General features: G+C 34.6%; 1 protein-coding gene across 2 annotated transcripts in view; it reads left to right on the plus strand.

Annotated features, from left to right (window-relative positions):
• Positions 1-357: 357 nt before the first annotated feature.
• LOC123556423 (uncharacterized) overlaps positions 358-22,426 on the plus strand; it is a 52,987-nt gene continuing 30,918 nt past the window's right edge. Inside the window, exons 1-8 of one of the 2 annotated variants that reach the window (XM_053542634.1) lie at positions 358-726; positions 1,062-1,208; positions 5,913-6,122; positions 11,217-11,420; positions 13,863-14,099; positions 19,442-19,654; positions 20,353-20,496; positions 21,442-21,564. In XM_053542634.1, coding sequence (XP_053398609.1) covers positions 657-726; positions 1,062-1,208; positions 5,913-6,122; positions 11,217-11,420; positions 13,863-14,099; positions 19,442-19,654; positions 20,353-20,496; positions 21,442-21,564 — 1,348 coding nt within the window. In that variant the 5' untranslated portion in view covers positions 358-656. The remainder of the gene's footprint in view (positions 727-1,061; positions 1,209-5,912; positions 6,123-11,216; positions 11,421-13,862; positions 14,100-19,441; positions 19,655-20,352; positions 20,497-21,441; positions 21,565-22,426) is intronic. The other variant, XM_053542636.1, reaches the window with a different exon arrangement.

Here is a 22,426-nt window from a genome sequence, read left to right on the forward strand (position 1 = left end):
TCTATGTTAAACGATAGCTCATCTTTTAAATAAGACATATATCAATTTTGTACATTTTATGTTTATAAATAAAAGGTGACAGCTGCGTCATAAACAAGGGTATTTTGTCACTTTAAGAGTTACATTAATCCAGAGGTTTTGTCAATAACATGAGATATGCATGTTGTTTTTTTATGGGCCAATAACTTTCGCTGACATTTTTTTCCCAACTCGACTGAGACAAAACAAACACGTGTAAATTTAAAATTGAATAGCCAGCATTCAAGTATTCAAAAGAAGTGTGTGTTTGCATAATTTACAATCAGGATAAAACTATAACAGGATACCGACAGGGAAGTGAAAGGATTTAACCCTGTTAAAATTTTATGAGTTTTATACTTTTATGGCTACTTTAATCTACTTAAGACAGTGTGTCAGTATAAATATATTTATCTTTGAGACTCGCTCTTATTCAGTTTAGTTTATTGCCATATGAGAAAGAACCAATATTTCATCTAGTTATTGCAGGCATATGATATAGGTCGAGTAGAAAACATTAGTAAAAGTGGATGAAGATATCTGTTTTCTTAATGCGCATCTGCTAGTTTTATTCTTAACTTATTTTATAACAATCGGATATACAATTTGGCTTTTTGATTTCTGATTGGAATTGCTAAATGGAGATGAACATACACTTATTTATTCTGGTCGCTCTCAGTGACATTTGTCTGAAATGTGCCGAGGCTGGTAAGTGTCTTTTCCTCCCGAGTATTTGTTTACGCGATTTTTCCGGTTTTGCATTTTCAGTTTTTCAAGAAGAAAAATATTATTATTGAGATACATAGTTAAAATAACATGTCGTATTTAAACCTATATCCAAATATATATAAGATCAGCTGTGTACATTTGTAATTGTTAAAAAACGATTAACTCGAGTGAAAAGTCATTCTTGAAGACCATACCGTTCAACACCGTTTGTGTCTTTCTCTCGGCTGTTTGTTAGTGGTTTACTGCTGTCTGATGATATTACGTCAACAAAAATTCATTTTCTGCGGAGAGGTAATGGTGTTATACACAAACAGATTGCAACAATGTCTTTCCTGTTACACCAACATTTATGGACTGTCGGTACAGATGCCACTGTAAGAATGATGAGCAATGTGATCAACAGACTGGTAGCTGTTCAAGTGGATGTGAATTTGGATGGATGGGACCCGGATGTCAATACCGTAAGCTTTCCAGATAAATATAACTTACACTTTCTTTACTCCATTGATCCAATTGCTTTCTTACTTTAGGTAGATTTCAGTACATATAAACGTTCGATAGACATTTTGTAATCATGTATTTTTATGAGTTAACCAGAACGCGAAGCCACGATCCGCTTCTTGCAAGTTAGGTGCTCTACCAACTGAGCTAACCGGGCTTTTGGTTACTTAGAAGCCACGATCACTATGTGTAATTGAGTTAATTTTTGTGCCGCCACTATGAGTGGTGTGAGCATATTAGCCGCACCATGAGAAAACCAACATAGTGCATTTTTGACCAGCATGGATCCAGATTAGCCTGCGAATCCGCGCAGTCTGGTCAGAATCCATGTTGTTCGCTAACGGTTTCTCTAATTGCAGTAGGCTTTGAAAGCAAACAGCATGGATCCTGACCAGACTGCGCGGATGCGCAGGCTGGTCTGGATCCATATTGATCGCAAATGTACTATGTTGGTTTTCCCATGGTGCGGCTCAATTATAGATTTAATCTTGTCCGTGCGTCCGTACGTCCGTCCGTCCGAAAAAGTTTGTGACGAGCCTATCTAAAAAATTACTTGATATAAATTTAAGAAACCTTGCATGAGTCTTTATCATGATATAAACTTGCGCACCCCCTATTTATTGTCTGGCCCAGTCCCTATTTGCAGTGTTATGGCCCCTGAAATATTCAAAAAATGCCTAGGTCAAAAGGCTTTTTATATAAATTTATAAAACCTTGCATAAGTCTTAATCTTGATATGAACTTGCGCACCTTTTATTTTTTGTCTGGCTCCGCCCCCTATTTCTAGAGTTATGGCCCCTGAAACAGTAAAAAAATGCACATTTTCACCTTGAGACACGCCTGTCATATAAATTGATGAAACCTTGCACGAGGCTTTATCATGATATGAATTTGCACATCTCCTATTGTTTGTCTGGCCCCGACCCCTTTTTTCCAGAGTTATGGCCAATTGTGACACACCTAGCTCAAAAAGTGTATTATATAAATTGATGAAACCTTGCGTGAGTCTTTATTATGATATGTTCTTGTGCACCTTCTACATTTCCGTCTGTTTTTTCCCCTACTACCGGGCTTACGGCCCTTGAAATAGTAAAAGATGAAAACTCGGCTTTCACCTTGTTACACGCCTAGCTCAAAAAGTTTATTATATAAATTGATGAAACCTTGTTTGAGTCTTTATGATGATAGGTACTTTTGCACCTCCTACTTTTTGTCTGGCTGCACCCCTTATTTCTAAAGTTATGGATCCCGAAATAGTAAAAAAAATGCACATTTTCACCATGTGACGTACATGAAACCTTGCGTGAGTCTTTTCTTCTTGAAATTTAACCTTTAAGGCCATACCAAATTGATTAATAGTTCTTCGGAAAATTTTCAAAAAAAAAATGGGAGCGAGCGAGCGAATTTTTTTTTTTCTTCTCAATTTTGATTTTTTCAGAGGCGGGTAGCTTTTACATGGAGCGAGCGGGTATTTTTTTTTTTTTTTTTTTTTTTTTTTGCAGTTATGATTATACATGAAGTTAACATTTCTTTAAGAATAACACAGAACTTAAACATTTACAGTGTGACTAAGACAGTAGATAGCTTTTCTGTATGTTTTAAAGACTACATGAATGGTTTTGCAAATAAATTCTTGCTAAAACTCACTGAATCACTTTGTTTTTATTTTGTATTTATAATTACTGAGGGATGAGTGTCTTATTTTTAATTTTGATTTTTCTACATTAATCTGAACGCGTGCCCATTTAACGGCAGAGGATGCGGAATATTTAAGACAAAACGGGCACCAAAGTGGAATAACATATCTTCTGAAACCCAGTTTGATGGCTTCGACACAAGAGCAACTTTGTGCCCCTAGTGAAACTCCAAACGGTAGAGGTGAGGGGAAAGTAATAAATCACTTGACCAATGAGACCAAACGGAGTTGGGCACACATATGCTTCGACATTGCTCGAATCCATTGGAATAATTTCTTAACAGATAAGGTTACAATGTAGCTTAAGTTTTTGTGGTAGAGGTTCATTTCAGTCAAAAATGATAACAGACGGACAAAAAATGATCCCAATATGGCCACTCTTTAAAAGTGTTATTTGTTGTGCTTTGATTGACCAAGAAATTTTGAGTTGGGAAGGTCTGTTTTTTCAGATTCTTTCTTTCAATCAATTCACAGCCAATTAATACACAAACAGGGAAAATTGGGGTTACAATACGAAAGAAATTATTTTTTATATCTACACAACTTTTTTGAAAAGGTAAACATTTTTTAAAAATGAATATATGCATTTTGATAGAATATCTGACTGCCGTACTAAAGAAGTTACGTTCAAAACGATTTGGGCCCGAGACAATTAATGTGATGGATCAGTCAGGATCTGTGAACAAACTTTTTTTTCAAGAAAGCACTGGCTTTGGCTCTAGTCGAACGTCGCGGTGGCTGCAAAAGTCAGAAATTAAAAAGCACCCACTCAGCGACAGTAAGCTTGTCTAGCTTTGGCTCTAGATCTAAAATATTTAACTAAACAACCGATAACAAATGGTTTGAAAACTTTATCTGAACAATATTTCTATGTTTAATCCAAATATTTTCAATTTGAATCCCCACGGCCGTGCACGTCTTACAAGTCGGGCTTTGTTCTTTTCACTGTATAATTTGAACAATCGCAGAACGTGCCTACTTCATCACCTACCGGCACATCGAAGGCCATGTGTGGCACTAGCACAGACACTCCAGATTTAAAACAAATGATGAACAACACCATAATTCATGACTTTTTGAGTTTGTGTCATCAGCTACATGTATTATGAACGCATGGATTCCGATCAATATCACTTTGACGCATTAAAACAGCGATAAAACCTGTTTACCGTTATCATTCCGGACCGCGTAATCAGAAAAAAAAACAACAAAATTCGGCGATTTTTATGTATGTGCGGGCGGGTGAATTTTTTTTTCTTTTTCTCGGGAATGAAATCATTGATGCGGTAGTTCCGACGAACGACAAATCAATTTGGTATGGCCTAATTGCAGAGTTACGGGCCTTGAAATAGCCAAAGTAGTGGATATTTTGTTTGTGATACTCATAGCTTAAAATGTACATGGCATAGAATAATGAATCCAATTTTATACAAAATGTGTGATGAGCCTATGCCCCCTTAAGACTTCAAACAATTGATGTCCCTTATTTGTGACAAATGTACCAGTGGGGCACACATTATGTCCTACAGACACATTCTAGTCGGAGCATCTGTTCCTTCTTTATCTGTTTATTTTACGGAACCTTGTATAGTATTCTTTCAGAGACGTTCACATTATGATTATTATCCCTTGCTGACTGACCTGAATTTTAAACACGCTAGCTTAGTGAACAATTGTCACCCGCTATGAGAAAGTCTGCTCCTAGTTAGTTTAGAAACAAGAGCTGTCACAAGAGACAGGGCGCTCGACTATTTCGATGCTGGATAGTGAAACTGGTACATATGAGGAAGCTGGAGCTGTCTCTGGAGTGTTTAATTACAGGGCAAGGAAAGCTTGAAAATATGTTAATTTTTTTATAAAAGCCATCATCAAGCCTTTCATAACGCTGAAAGAATTTTTAAAATCGGACCACTATTGGAAACGTTATGGCAGTTTGAAATTTTAGAAAATGGCTGATCACGGAGGCAGCCATTTTAGTGTGTTTATGACGTCATTTACACACAGCTGAATTTCTTTATTCAGCAAATAACCTTTTAAATAAATTATTTTCATATGTTTCTTTAGTGTCAGATGTAAAACATGGTAATTTCTTTCATTATAGCTGGAAAAAAGTAGAGAAATTGTTTTACAGAAATAAATAAATACAATTCAAATATGAATCTAGAGATTTAGTAAATCCGACATTTTGTTTTTTGTTGCCATGGAAGCAAAATGGCCGTCATTTTGATCAAATATTTAAATGCTCATAACTTGCTCATATCTAAGCCAATTTTGAAAAGAAGTCAGTTCTTTAAATGGTTCAAGAAATCCTAGCAGACAAAATTTACATAAGAACAACATTGTCTTTCCATTTAATGACTCCAATCTTAGATACAATTATCAAAACAATATGTCAAGTTGAACGCTGATGTAGTATGAAACATACTACAAACATACTACGGATATGCTTTTTGTCACAGACATAGGTCGAATGAGAAGAAGTCTTTCGTTGTGTGTTTACATTTACTAGTATATGAAACAGTTTACATGCAATCAACTAGATTTGGTAATAGAGGTACAACATAACAGCTTCTAATATATTCAAGAGAGATAATTCTAGTGTCTTTGAGAAGAGTCTTAATTTGCTGCGAGAAGCATCCGCAAGGTACTACAAACATTAACAAATAGTATTTGAAATTTATTTACTAGATAACGATATCAGTTTACGTCATTTTAAGTAAATAAGAGGGACAGAAAACATCATAAAATAACAATTGTTTGTGCAAAAAGAAATCTAGGCGTAGTATACATATATTCTGTGTTATTTAGTGTTTTAAATTGATGATAAACTATATATCTAATTATTGTTCATATGTTCAAATATGAAACATGTGTCTAGTATAAAGTTAGCTGAGCATACATGTGTACTGTGGGAAGGGATAAAATGTAGTTATATCGTGAGAGATTGTTTACTTCCATTGATTTTTAGGTAACGTTGCAAAACACCAAAAAACAGTCAAGGTGATTGGAAACGCAGGTATACAAGCTGAATATGCAGTGAGTGCGGTCGATGGTGACATTCAAACATGTTGCAAGTCAGAACCTAGTCATACTGCAGGTTTACAGTGGTGGAGAATCGAATGGGACAGAGAATTCCTTGTGAAAGGTCTCGTTCTAAAACTTCCATCAGACAATCTTGGTGAGTTTTACCAAAATTGTATATTATTACGTGTTTTATAACTTCTGAATATCATATGGAATGCTTAATAACTAAATTATTGCATGTATTTCATCATAGAAACTATTGTGTCAATTCAGTTGTCTGGAAGAGTAAAGCAAATCTTATTCAAAGTTTAAATCGTAACATATTTTTATCTTAAAACTTCTATTCTCATCCTCTCAACCCTCTAGATAAAAACAGCTGTTGCCGGTTGATCTAAGGACCCATCCATATGTTTGTTGAAAATGTACACTATCATAAAAGTATCTCTTTTAAACTCATCGCGGGACAGTTTTATAATATATATTTGTAAAATAGAAGGAACATTTATTAGTGATTTAGTTTCTGGTACAAGTCGCTCGACACGTAAAAGTGGATTTTATACATTTAAAAGTGGGATAAATTTTCAATTCATTATGGATAAAGTATATATTAAATTGTCCGCCTTAAATGAACATGTGCTTTATGTGTAGTTAACTGGTTTTCTTTCAATCGGAATCAAGCCTTTCTTACCAAGTTTTATTCAACAAATTCTCAGTTTGTATACATACAAAAACATGAGACAAATACAAGAATTTAAAGAAAACATTACATATAGTCACGCAAATCAACGAGGGCAACACACACTCACAATTACATTAATTTTATCGAATTAAGGAATCTATTAGTTCCATTTATAGCAAATTAAGACGGAAATTTTTGTTATGTTGCATTTGTATTTGATTTATTTGTAGTCAATAATTGGTTAAGCTAGAATTGGGCTTGCGGATGAGTTCCGGATTTCCATCCCCGGATTGCTACGTATGTGTAAGAAACAAGAAATATCTTTAAAAAGATGGTCGGCGTGATGTAACTGAAGCACAAGTTATATATAGGCAGAAACCTGTATTTTAAATCTTTTGGCAATGTTGAAAGGGGCCTCTGTGAAGTTTTGTATAAATGAGGACAGTAGTTCTGAAGAAGACTGTGTTTAGAAATTGTTGAGGGACACACGACGGACACCAAACAATCACAAAAGCTCACTTTGAGTCTTTGGTGCTTAAAAGATGGTAACAGTAAGCAAACAATATTGAAATACGTTCTATACTTTATTTAGAATGGTAGGACGCAACATGAACCCTTACCCTACTTCTGCTTATTATCAAATTTGTCTATCATTCAGAATATGTACAGTACTGTTTTCACCGGAAAGATTAATTTAAAATTTGGAGTCTAAAATTTAACAGTATCGGACATGTTGTTGCAGGTTAGTAATGATTTGCATTGGTTAGAAATTGTTGCTGTAATGCAGGGTAAGAGTTAATGACTGTATAAAACTAATAACCTTTTTTTATTAAAAACAAAACTTAAGAAAAGGAAACTTAACAAGAAAACTTAACAAAAGAGAAATATCTCCGGATGAGCAGATGAATATTTGGTTACGCACACCTGTTCAAGTGGTACGCATACAACTCGATGGTGCTGTACTTATAGAGGTTATAGATGACGAACGCGTTGTCATTTCACTCAGTGTCACACATGACTCTGAGTGAAGCATTTTTAGCCTTTCCTTCGATCAGCGCCACTCTTACAAAATCTCTCATTATGGCTGAAAATACCGAGAATACCTCACCAAGCAATCCGATTGGTACATTATTCAGGCGGCATAAGGTCATACGAGGTCATAAAATCGTGCTTAATACGGCACGCCGAAAAAAGTGTTTTGAGAATAAAGCAATCGTAACAGAACCTTAATTAACCTCAATAGAACCAGGATAAAACCGTGATAGCTCGTTTTCTTTTGACCACAGTGATTGTCTATCAGACTGTTACGATCTTTTAAAATCTGTTATTATCTTTTCAGAACTGTTACGAATTTATTACGTATTCCTTACGGATATATTATCCATGGCAAAATTTTGAGTATGTTCAAAACTTCGCACCCTTGCCCCCGGATGCCCCCGACTTCTAAACGGTCTTGAAGGTGTATTCTGTCTGGCATAAATGCGGCGGATTGTTATAGGTAGTTACGAGTTCATCTGGGCTGTCGTCGGCTGTGACACAGACCGTATTCTGGCAATATTAGCCTCCGTTTTTTTAGTCCTGAATCAGACATATCAAAGATGCTAAAATTCTATGCTTAGCACTGCCTTGCCCCAGGGTGCAAAATAGGGATCGGGAAAGAAAGCTGCTCATACAAAGAGGTTCAGCAGACCCAATGGAAAATCAGGGAGTAAAGAGACAGTGACGTAAATAACTGTTAAGAACTTAGTATATATGCGATCTTTGTTTCTAGTTTAAACATACATGTATTTATTCCTAGAAAATAAAGTACAAACACTAATACATATGTCATACTTTGATCAAAGCAAAGAATGCTGAGACAAGTCTTATAGAACCTGTACGGACATATTGAGCTTAATATTTTATGGGACTAGGAACATAGTTTTAAAACATGAAAATAATAATCGTTATTAATGTAAACAGTAGAAAAGGGACATATATGATAGAAGAGAAAACATTAGAAAAGGGGGAAATGAGACAGACTCAGGGTAGCTAAAACAATCTCTTTCTTTCGGATATGTAAGTCTGTACATGAGTAAATAAAGTCATGTTATCCTGATCAGAAAGGTCTGGGTTACCAACAGAACAGTGTCCAAGTTAATATCGAAATTTCGTACATTATTAAAAAAAATATTTCGATAGTCGGTAAAAAATCTGCATTCAAAGAAGAAGTGGAAGTTTGTTTCGATCTGTCCACCATGGCACAATTTTTCTGAAAGACTGAATGACAATACTGAATATTTCATATTAAAGTGGTCCACTTGGACTCCATGGAGTGTAGTTTGAATTACAAATCCCTTTTCCTTATAAATTGGAAATAATATTTTTGAATGAAAAACGTTTTTTTCCAAAAAGATTTTTCCATTTTATATTGACATCCGTTTTATTTAATAGTGTGTCATCTTTCATATGTTTCAAGGAGAGGTGAGTTAAATTCTGGTGAAATTCAGATACATTCGGGACAAAATCGTGTCATAACGTAAAAGACAGTTACTATTCAAATAGATTTCCCTGAAAAAAAAATCTTAATTGATTGTTCAAAAACCGTATGTCCGTACCTAATTCTCATTTTACCCGTAGTTAAACCGTGTATGTCTGCATGTATTCGTGCTAAGAAGACCACACGAATATAATAGGAACTAAACATGGTCTAAAACGGATAAAAGTTCGTACACGGATGTTCCCTATTTTAAGACAGACTTTTACGACCTGAAAGTGATGCTTCCAGATGTCAACGGATCACACGCGTATGTAACTCAGGAGCTCAATCCGTGAATGTATGTCTTAAACAAGTGGCGTTGCTACCTTTTCGCTGGTTTTTACTGTTACGTTTAGACAGATTTACAAAACTGAGGTCATATGGCGACTTACCAACTTTACCTAGCAGAGAAACACCACGTAGTTTTTCTGGAAAAGGCAGATATTTTGTAAAAAGATCCTTTAAAAGAAAACAAATCAGATTCGATCTGGTCAAACTTTTAACATTTTAAAGCCAGTTTAAAAGCCAATTTAAATAGTGTATGATTCAAATGTATGATTCTACTAATGAAAAAATGTAAAATACTTTACCATAAAAGTAACAATAGAATCCTATAACCTATCATAATAACGGAAGAATGTACAATAACAGGTGGACAGATGTGCTACGTCATTTTTAAGAAAACTTTACCGTGACGGCGCGTTGAAAGGTTTATATTTACATTCGCCCTATTCTTTTCCATTGGAAATTATGACGTTCATTTCTTATGAATAGCATAAGGAAAAGCGAGAAAGCTACGTCATCGCTGTTTAGTGATACCCGATTGCTGTTTTGAGGACGTCCGCGTATAGTCAGGGAGAACGTTCCTTGGATGACGTCGCATTTTTTCCGTCTGGTGAACAGAATGACCGGGAAGCTGATTTTAATGTTAAATGCCACAAAATGTGTGCAATTTATAATTTTACCTTGTTTACAAATGGAAAGGAAATATTTTGTAAATATAAGAAATGAAACTCTTTTTTTTTTTCGGTGTTGATGCAAAATGAACGACAAAATAGGATCGGCAAATTAAACATGAATCGCCACCGATCCTATTCTGTCGTTCATTTCGCATCAACACCGAATAAAAGAGTTTCATTTCTTCAATAAATGTAGAAATTTTACGCATTTAGATATTCACATATAGAACACATTAAACGGCAATGACGTGACAGCAATCTTCAGCCTATATTGACAATCGGGCCGAACCTTCGTGCATATATAACAAGAAAGGCATGCCATTGCCGTTAAACAACACAGCAATGATTATTTTGAGAAAGTTGTTCCTGTTCCCAATCTGATCTAACTGCAACATGAAGTGCATATATGGAAATATAAGTAGATTCAAAATTATAATTCACTTCTATATAGATAAACACAACTTGAGAATATCTAACCAATATATACACAGTGCAACAAACGTTTTATTATAGCATTAATGAATAATTCAGCGAAATCGACATCCCGGTGGTGACCGTACGGTTCTTACTCATAAATCACATTTTATAGATCACTTCATATGATCTTATCTATTATATTTTAGTATTTATTTTTATCTTGAAAACAAATCAAGGATTTGTTTCGATAATTATTTCTTAGCCAGTCACAGAAAAGAAGTGACAGCAGCTTATTCAAAGGGTCTCAAAGTATATCCTACGCATAAACTGTAGTGTGAACTTTGAAATATGAACTTTGAACTGCGACGTGTGAGCTATGTAATGTGAGGTAAGATGATGAACAGTGAAATATAAAGTGTATAAATTATGCCGTAAGAACTGTGAGTTGTTTTATGTTATACTGAATATAATACTGAGCAATTCAGTTACACAATCAGATATATGTAATTTATCGGTGTTGCAATATTGGTTGCTCCGTATCAGATAAAATTTCGACTTCACATAATTTTCGAAGTTTCCGCGGGGTGACTGAAGTTAGCTCTAGTGATTCAAATAGGTTAAGTTCTAAAATTTAAAATATCTGATCTTGTTAAACTAGTCAGGCATCCTTTTCAGACGCGTTTAGGAATTTTCTGGTCGAGACAGGAACTGGACCTACGAACTCAGACTATGGAACACTATGTTATCAGCATGCGGATTCTCCGGGTTCTGTTGAAATGGAGATAATGTGCCAGCAGTCCGTGAGAACAAGACATCTCAGAGTGATATTAGCTATTCCTGATGTACCTATAAGATTGTGTGAGGTTGAGGTTTATGGAGGTAATTATATTAGCATTATATAAATATTAGCTCATTACAAAATTGTTTTGTACGTTTTATAACATGAATGCATATGTTTCTAAAACGAATCGACAAAATGACAAAGACATCCTTAAATGCTATTGTTATTTTTCAGTGAAAAACGCAATAACATAAATATAGATATCCTAATAGTACAGCAACTGTTTATCAAATACGTTATTAGTACAACATTTCAAAGAGTTATTGCATTCCAACCAGTTTCAGGATTGTTGCTGTGAAATAAAGGTAATGGCGTTTTACTGCACTTTGACGTGTCTTTCGTACCATTAGTATAAGTTCTCCTGTTCCTCACTTTCTGAGCTTTTGTCTTAGCTTTGCCACGATGACTTCTTTTGAGAACCCATTTAGTTGCCTTTTTTGGATAAATTCTTGCACAACTTTAGCTGTACGGAAACAGACAAGACGACATAATATATATCCAGAACGTTTGTGGAGACATGTCAACGATTACATTTTCCGTACTTCATCTGAATTAAGTGTTAAGCTATAAAAAGCTACACAAGTGTATGTTTTAGCAAAGTATTCGGATAGATCGAGTTAAAATGATACTGGTAATGTAGTACGAAAACGTTGTAAGATGTAAATTACCAATAATTGTAAATTTAATATTCCAAATAAAAAGACATAGGATTACCTTCTGACTTTTTTTTCGAGATAAAATATACATGTTATGACGGTTCCTAATGATGTGAGAAGGACGTTTTTAGCTCATCTGACCGTCGTCCATCGTGCGTCGTTGTCCGTCAACAACTTCTTAAAAACTCTTCTTCTTCAAAGCTACTGGGCAGTTTTACACCAAAATTCACTGGAATTTTCCTTTGGTAGACCCATTTCAAAATTGTCCAAATAATTAAAAGCCATGCAGAACTGTTGTTGCCATGGTAACCGAAAGGAAAACCTTTAAAAATCTTCTTCTCAGACACTCTCTGCCAGATTTCAAATATGTTCTGTAGAAATGATCTCTAAGTGACCCTTTACAATTGCTGCTTAGCAGACGTAAAATATGACCGCCACGTGATGGGGCTAATTTTTCTAATATTGATATTTTGTAAATTTCAAAAATCTTCTTTTCTGAAACCTAAAGGACTAGAGCTTAGATATTTGGCATTTCGCATTGTCTAATGAACGTCTACCAAGATTGTTCAAATTATTATTCCAGGGTCAATATTGGCCCACCCCTTAGTCCCTTGATTTTACATAGAGCTTTATTGGAAAAACATTAAAAAAAACTTCTTCTCTAAAACCGCGAGGCACAGAGCTTACATATTTTGCATGTTGAGTTGTCTAGTGGGCATTTACCAAGATTATTTAAATAATCACCCAGGGGTTATTTAAAGTCCCGCCCGGGATAATTTTGTGTTACTTGGACTAATAGAGGAAAAAGTTCAGTTTTTAAATAATAATTCATAGGTTTTTAAATTGTAATGAGCTGAGGACCCTCAATAATTATGACAAACATCTGACCCGTATGAAGCATTTTGAGATTGGAGGGCACAGTCTTTATTTTCATAATTATTACAAACCACTGGTCTGATTTACACAACTTTTAATCAACAATCATTATGAAACTTAAGCAATGGGACTCAGGTAAGCGAGTTAGGGCCATCATGGCCTTCTTGTCAGACGTCTCTTGAATAAACTTTATTGCCAGCAACGTTGTTTTTTTTTTGTAAAATCACGACAAAATTGTGAAAAATACTTCTTTCGAAATTTCAAGACATTTCAGGCGGAAGTGTTAATACCTTTGTGCTAACTTAGATGTCTTGAAAGTTTTATAGCAATCAATTATATGCAGTAACAAGTATTAAAATTTCAATTTTATTTGATATCATAAAGTGGATGAAATCAACGAAGGGAATATCTCGTCGAAATCGATTCCGAAGATAAATGCAAAACTAGTCAACACGGTGGCAAACCCACGTGACTTATAAGCTAAGGTTGCGAGTATTTCAGCATTTCAGCATTTCCCTGGATATTTCCGGCTGTCGAGGATGTATCTTTGTATGGAACAGGTGTCCGTCTTTGGTTTGTGAAAATCCTTCGGGTATTAAGAAAATAAACGACAAAAAAAGTTACCTGATCCGAGCCAGTTTTAGTTTGATTTTACTCGCAACCTTAGCTAATAAATCCGTGGGTTTGCCACCGTGGCCAAGAGTTATTCAAGGTTTTTTTACCAGATATTTTTTATTTTGTAAACTTCAGATTTAATTATTATTTTTTAACACTATTCAGCTTTTGAAAATTTTTATTCTTTATTTTTATGTAAATTTGTTAGCATAGAACACAACTGAGCAAAATATATTGCTGGCTCAGTTTGAATGAGATTATTAGAAGCACAGCAGCCCTCGTGCTATTGTTAGATAATACCAAAATACTGTAAACAGTTTTCATAAATTTAAGGAAGACAGACATCATTCAATATGGAAACTGATCAGTCCTCAACCTACCAGCAATTTCATTCTTTCCGAAGTGTAGATGGACATGATCTTTCGCAGTATTCTGGAAGTAACCTTGAATCAGCTACAAGCAGAACGTGCTCGGCTACTAATGGCGGTGAAATGAATCCCTGGTGGTATGTAAATCTAGGGGAAGTCTTCGACATTGAAGATATCTACTTTTTTGGAAGACAAGATAAAGGTAAATCGCCACTTATCTGCTTGGTTCTTTTTGAAATCTAATAGGTAATAGTTGGACAAATCATTTGAATACAGTCTATGCAAGACCACCGATGTTTTAGCTCACCAGAGCACAAAGTGTTCAAGGTTAGCTATTGTGACCGTCGTGCGTCGTCGGTCAACATTTACCTTGTGAACACTCTAGAGGCCACATTTGTGACCCAATCTTTATGAAACTTGGTCAGAATGTTAGTCTTGATAATCTCTAGGTGATGTTTGTATCTCGGTTATATAGGGTTAAAAACTAGGTCAGTAGGTCAGATCAAAGGAAAAGCTTGTGAACACTCTAGGGCCACAGTTGTGACCAAATATGAATGAAACTTGGTAAAAAATTTTGTCTTGATGAGTTCTAGGTCAAATTTGAATCTGGGTTATGTGAAATCAAAAACTAGGTCATCCGGTCAAGTCAAAGGAAAAGCTAGTGAACACGTGCGTCGTCGGTCAACATTTGCCTTGTGAACACTCTAGAGGCCACAATTTTGACTCAAACTTTATGAAACTTAGAAAGATTGTTTGTCTTGATGATTTCTAGGTCAAGTTTAAAACTGGGTTATGTTGGGTCAAAAACTAGGTCATTAGGTCGGATGAAAGGAAACTCTTGTCAACATTCTAGAGACCACAATTTAAGTGTGAAACTCAAAAGAATTTATCAGAATGTTTGTCTTGTTAATCTTTAGGTCATGTTCGAATCTGGGTCATGTTGGGTCAAAAACTAGGTCACCGTGTCAAATCAAATAAAAAGCTTGTGAACAGTCTAGAAGCCACACTTGTGACCCAATCTTTATGAAACTTGGCCAGAATGTTGATCTTGATGATTTTTAGATCAAATTTGAAACTGGGTCATTTCTGCCTTTTGCAAAAGAACCAGTCTACATATAGAAATATCACTCCTGTGAATCTGCGCTGCTTCGAATGGATTATGATCTAAGTGATATGGAGAAACAGAAATTCATGGCCCTTATTGTAATTAAGTGCGGCATTTGATACTGCCGACATTCTGCTAGATATTCCGAAAGCACAATATGGTGTCTGTAAAACAGCTCTTCAGTTGGTAGACTCCTACTTAAGGCCTCGTACTTGTAAGGTTAATATTAACAATGCATATTCATCAGACCGCCATCTTGAATGCAGTGTGCCCCAAGCAGTTGTCTTGGTCCGTGGCTGTATCTCACCTACGCTGGAACTCTTTTTTATATCATTCCCGAATCCCTATCAGTAAACGCTTTTGCTGATGATCTGATAGCAAATAAAAGCTTTCGTCTCACATCTGCTTACATAGAATCACATGCGGTCGGAGACCTCGAACGGTGCACAGTTATAACCAATGACTGGATGAATAGAAACAAACTGAATTTATTATGTTTGGCAGCAGACCTCAATTGAACAAATGTTTTAAACATTCGATTAACATTGCTGGTGATAATATCAAACGTGAAATCACAATTAGATATCTTGATGCATCACTGTAGGAAAACGGCCACCGGATATAGCTCAGAAAGTGGATAATAAATAGTCGTTTGATTTTGACACACAGTAAGTTTTTTTACCATATTTTTGTATTTTGTGGTGATATATTTATCAAAATCGAAGAGTTTCATATAGCTAGATCCTGTGCAGTATACAACTGTAATAAAAATGTGTCGTCTTTCTTATAAAATGGCATAATTCGTGCTGAAAGTTCCCCGAGTGCCCAGAAATATTCAGTAAGGTGATAGGTTTTTAAACATAAAACAACAAATATAAAATAACAATAAAAACTGAATCGAGCGATTTTATTGTAATTAAATTGTCCGGTATTATGTAAGATATCAATACGATATGTTTTGTCGTTACGGAGATATTCATACTTTTTGATGAACTGAAAGTGAACTGGGGATAGATGAAGCAAAAAATAACAGTACGGGGTATATATCTATTAAGTGGACGAAGGATAGTGACAATTTATTTTGAATAAGCTTTAGAATTAAAGGTCGTAGCCCTTGCCCTTTCCGCCTCTGATAAAATGTGATACGTCTTGCTATAACTTACACACCATTTTGATACTAGTGTTAGATGTAAGTATGATATATATTTTCTAAAATGTTTGAAATAGACATAGATCTATATTGTACATAAACAGTTGTTACTGCCAATTAGCATACAAGGTTTTTGTCCCATTTTGCATGTTATCCTCATCACATTTGTCATCATGGAAACTATCCTCATTGTATCATACGGCTATCCACAGTACAGTAGGGTAAATATTTCTGAGGGCATATCTTTAATAGTTTAAAAGTTACATTGTCAGTTCTTACTCGTACAATAAAACTAGTTCATCTGAAGCTTGTAGAATTTTTATTTATTCGAAACATTTCTATAAAAAAATTATTTCTATAATAATAACCACATTTGGCGAAATTCTATACATTTTGCGGTGATCATCTCAGATTTGAAGTAACATTTTTCATGGCCTGATCAATCGTAAGCATTATACTTTACACCGCAGTCCAAATTTAGCATTCAGCTATCAGTGCAAACACTTGTTTCATTTGCGGATACGGTAGGTAAGCGCTGATATAGCAAGATTTTACCTCTGATAAAGAAGAAGAAAAAAAAAAAAAAACTGCATTATCACTTTCTCCGTTTCCGTAACAGTGTGCATTTTTTTTAAAGATCATATAAATCGCAAATGTCGTAGAGTCATGTTGAATTACCTTCGGAATTAAGAACATCCGAAAATATGATTAGCTGGTTTTGTTTCTAGTTATATCACATATAGATTACTGCAATGTCATACTGTAATGATGTATCCTCGGTGACCTATCATTATGATAGTCTTTAAAATAATTTTGATTTGTTTTGATACATGGTTATTGGGTCTGTTTATGTGGCTATATGAGAAACTTTCAAAGTAATTCAAGTATTTGTACAAAAATGTCCATTAGGGAGTCACCTACTAAATTCCTTAAAGCCATTCTGAATTTACTTTTGTTAAAATTATGGCCGTCTGGGAGTCAGGCTAGTTTCTTTATGTGGTTGTATGGAAAATTTTGAAAGCTTCTTCGATGAAAATGGTGCTTATATTTTAAATGAAAACTTCAGAAAATGTATATCGTCTTCCATCAATATCTTTATGATCGTTCCGCAAAGTAAAAAATAATCGTTAAAAGGTAATGGAGTTTGCATATTTATATAGCTACAGTGAAAACTTGGAGAATCTGTCAGAAAATGTTGTTTTGAGTTCATTTTTTTTACACAAATGCGCCTTGTGTGGCCTTCTACGAAACTCCATTAGATTATTTTATTTTGATGAATTGCGTAACCACCAGGAAGCAGAACTTGTTTTCTTTGTATTTTAGTTTAATTTTGAGAGTTTTGGAAGCCGAAACAAACAGATACACTTTTTAATATACAATTTCGTGAATATAGCATCTCGCGAACACAAATTCGCGAAATTTTGACCGAGCACACTTTTGGCATTTACAGTAACCAATGCACATGTTTGAAACGTTTACGAGTTGAAACAATTATATTGATGACACGTAAAAAGAAGTTTGTCATATCTTTGTGACAACATTTGTAGAAAAGAATTGCATTTCAACAGACATTCAATTAAATTATATGCGTTCAGGTTCGATTTGACACCAGCCTTATAAATTTGAGTACCGGAAGCTTCGACAATATATATATACCGGTTTCGTTTATACTCATCAGGGCAAATAATACAATATGGCGTCATATTGTATTATTTGCCCTGATGAGTATAAACGAAACCGGTAGGCAAATATAATATATTAATTTACTTGATCCGGTACAGACTTTTGCATATATATTCCAAACATGTGTCAACTATGCCTAAAACATTGCCTAAGGCGATAGGGTGCAGACGACAAATAATGCTATCAATCAGAATAACTGGCAGGCCACTTTTTGGGAACATTTTGAAACGCCAACGCAAATTTTATTCAACTCTATATTCGGCAGACGACATGGCAGTTTGCTTATGAAACCTAAATTGCCGTCTATATTTACCGCAAATATAATTATCTGTAAAAACATATCAACTGACCTAACAGTCGACAATATCAAAATATCTTTAATCAGAGTCTAGGTTAGATCTATATCTGTTTTTAATCTGATATTTAATTTTTCGAAGTGAAAAAAATCTCATTTTTTTCGAATTTCCAAAATTTGAAAATAACGCGAATGTGTTGAGAAATATATTAACAGGCCAAATGTTTTAATAGTATTGTTACCAAGACAATTCTAGCATAATAAATATCTGTATTGCACATTAAACCCAAAAATGATCGGGAAATCCAGTCTTGTTTCTATTTTTAGAAACATGGCCGATTGACTACAGCATCAAACACTTGTTGACAAAAAAAACAAGAACTGTAATTCAATAGTGTGATGCCAAATATCACATATTTTCACGACCCGATTGTTTTGTACTTTTCGGGCAATTTTATTTGCAGGTGTGATCAAAAGAATCATTATATATAAAGAATAAACATAAATGATACTCAAAGGACTAGGTAAACTTTCCATTGTGTGCCAATGTGCCCATATTGTTTGTGCATGAATGGGGCTTAGTTGAAGCTTTCCAGTTCAGCTGCCTTACACAGACTAAATACGTATACAGTTTGTGCCTTCAGAACCCACCAGAATGTAGCATTTTAAACATTTATATGGGACCCGATCACCTTAGGAGGTGATTTCCCTAAATCCCCAATTCCCACACCCCTAGTTCTGGCTACTATAACTTTACTGGCGCTGTTTAATGTTTTGATGGTTGCGTCCATTAAGTTTCAGAGATCCGTAATGGCAAATAAACATCTCAGAGCTGATCTCTGATCACGAAAAAGAAGAAAAAACAGTTCATTCGCCAAGTTATGGAACTATTTATGTTCATATCATCAGTATATATACACTATAGACTATCGTGAGCGCACGATGTAAGTTTACCAACAGCCGGTACAAACGAATGTATTATGCCACATTGCAGAATGACCGAAAACAGGATTGTCAAAAGTATGATGACCATTCGTCCGAAAGTGGCTTTCATATTTAACAAAGCAAGATGTAATTAATTACTAAAGATGTTTAGTTGAATTTGAAAGAACAACTTTCAGCAATAGTTGTCAAATTATATCAATTGTTACTGTTCGTTCACTTTTGTCCTACATACAAATCCCCTGTCCAATATATACACTGCATTCGGAAACTGACTGTCTTATCAAACTTTGTTCGTTTGCAACCATTCATTTTTTAACCTACGAAGAAATCGCATGGAATTTTAAGTCTATTTTGCACAAATTTCAGAGGAACAATTTCGAAATTACACTTTATCAGTTGGAAATTCATCAGATATAACCAAAGATGTATATCAAGATGATGGAGTTGGAACTGCAGCTAGTACTTATCAGCCTAAAGAAACACAGTTTCAGAATATTGAAAGAGGTCAATTTTTGAAAGTTGAAAGAAGATTGAACAGATATGCTTTAATAACTATATGCGAAGTTCTCGCGTTTGCGGGTATGTCACTTTGATATTATTCTAATCTAATCACACACATTCAGACATCTTGTACAAGTAAAGAGATGATCTTCTTCCAAAGTCCTCCAAATTACTTTATTTCGATATTAAACATGGCCGCAAGGTTGGTTTGCCATTTATGCTTATACCAAAAACTTTAAAAACCTTCTCCTTTCGAACCCCTGGTTCGATTTCAAAACAATTCAGTTCAATAAAGTTCCTTGGGTATCCCTGTATAAATCCTCAAGCCATGTTGATTCGTCAAAAGTCACGGCTGCCTAGGGGTGTTAAGTGTATGGGTTTGTGGAAAACTTTAAAGATTTTTCAAAATAATTTCACAGAAATTTTCCTTGAATGACCACCTAGCAAAACTGTTCAAGTAGGCTGTGTAACTCGGAGGAGCGTTCTGTTGCCATCATGGCTCTCTTGTTTCTTATTATTACAGCTTAAATAGTTTTAAAGTAGTAAAGCAATGACACACATGTCCTCCGTTTGTGATCTTAAACGGTTGTTTAATAGTTTAATAGTTGTTACTCTGGAAGAAACTGTTGCTATAGTATATACTCTATAGTGTAAATGTGGTATGAAATGCGGAGTTTTGCCGCACGATTTAAATGTAAAACCTTATTAATTTCTGTCACTACGCCATGCACTTGTATATTGATACGTCATATGTAATAGCTTTAATTTCTCTCTAGATTGTCCTGCAAATGAATGTGGATGGCATTGTTCCTTACCGTGCTATTGTCAAGGTGAAGTAACTGGAAATATGAAAATCGAGGGTTTGTGTCCTTACGGTTGTCTTTATGGATGGACTGGAAATGATGGAAAATGTGATACAGGTATTTTTCAAAATTCGTTATCGATTAAATGGGCATTTAGATCGAAATATATTTCCGTCATTAAAGACTTTTCATGTTTGTGTGCTTGCTAGGTTAATATAGGTTATAGTGAATTTTATAGCTGATACTCATTCTGAAAAGGATTACAAGCTTTAATGTTTCTAAAATAATAAGGATGTAAAGCAGGACTACGTTTGAAATATTCTGAGCACAGATAGAAAGTACCATATTCTGTCAGAAAAAAATCTTACATTGAAAATATTTTATTAAAACCATTTTAATAAGTCATAAAAATCATGCAAAATAACATTAACTTACTGCATCACAACAGAAATATTTACAAACATTATAGTAGAAACTTGAACAATATTAACAGTCCTCTGAAACTTCAGTTAAATAGTATTGAACCTGTAGAGTCCTTCGTTCTCGAAACATTTGTCTGTTTCGCAAAATATATTATGCAGGAGTTAAATTCCTATTTTTTCCATATTTACATGATTTCAACTACTGGTATGTTTTTAGGCGTATTTGTAATATCCTTTTGCCTTCCGTCTAAATCAACTCTTTTAAGTCTTTACCTACAATATTTAACATATCCTCACAATCACCACACCTGCACTTAAGACTAAGGAAAATGAAATATTAAGGATGTAGTATATTTGTAGGACAATATAATGCTTCCTCAAAATAAACGCTTCCTAGAGAGCCTCTTACGTCATCTGTAGCACCACTTAACATCCCCGAATAAAGCACGCCGACGGGATATACTCAGTCCGCATTTATATGTCCTAGCTTGAATAAAAGCAGTATAATTATATAAATAACAATAGTAATGATGATAATAATCCACTTATGGTCAAGCTTGAATTCCACTTTGAGTTGGCTTGAAAGTGTGTAGGGAACGTAATTATCTTCTTGGTATATAAGACCTTAATAACATCACAGGATGTTGGGGAGATGAATGCGAGCATGAATGTGGTAATTGTTTAGAGCAACCATGTAACATAGGCAACGGAGAATGTTCTAGTGGATGTAACGGACCATGGTATCCACCTCTTTGTACTCTAGGTATGAACTACAGATATAAAATAAATTAATTAATCAAAATGAATCGGTATGCATCTATTTTAAATTCTTATATTTTCTTTATAAACAATTCCTATAATCTGGTAGATAAATAAATGTAACATATTTCGTGCAATTGTTATTTTTGAAATTATCCTTTACATCGTAAAGGTTGTGACAATTACACATATGGTATAAACTGTTCCAACCATTGTGGAAACTGTAGAAATGGCGTCCGATGTGATATTATTACTGGCATTTATATGTCCTAGCTTGAATAAAAGCAGTATAATTATATAAATAACAATAGTAATGATGATAATAATCCACTTATGGTCAAGCTTGAATTCCACTTTGAGTTGGCTTGAAAGTGTGTAGGGAACGTAATTATCTTCTTGGTATATAAGACCTTAATAACATCACAGGATGTTGGGAGATGAATGCGAGCATGAATGTGGTAATTGTTTAGAGCAACCATGTAACATAGGCAACGGAGAATGTTCTAGTGATGTAACGGACCATGGTATCCATCCACTTTGTACTCTAGGTATGAACTACAGATATAAAATAAATTAATTAATCAAAATGAATCGGTATGCATCTATTTTAAATTCTTATATTTTCTTTATAAACAATTCCTATAATCTGGTAGATAAATAAATGTAACATATTTCGTGCAATTGTTATTTTTGAAATTATCCTTTACATCGTAAAGGTTGTGACAATTACACATATGGTATAAACTGTTCCAACCATTGTGGAAACTGTAGAAATGGCGTCCGATGTGATATTATTACTGGCATTTATATGTCCTAGCTTGAATAAAAGCAGTATAATTATATAAATAACAATAGTAATGATGATA

This window comes from Mercenaria mercenaria, chromosome 5, assembly GCF_021730395.1.
Source record: "Mercenaria mercenaria strain notata chromosome 5, MADL_Memer_1, whole genome shotgun sequence".
Lineage (NCBI taxonomy): Eukaryota > Metazoa > Mollusca > Bivalvia > Venerida > Veneridae > Mercenaria > Mercenaria mercenaria.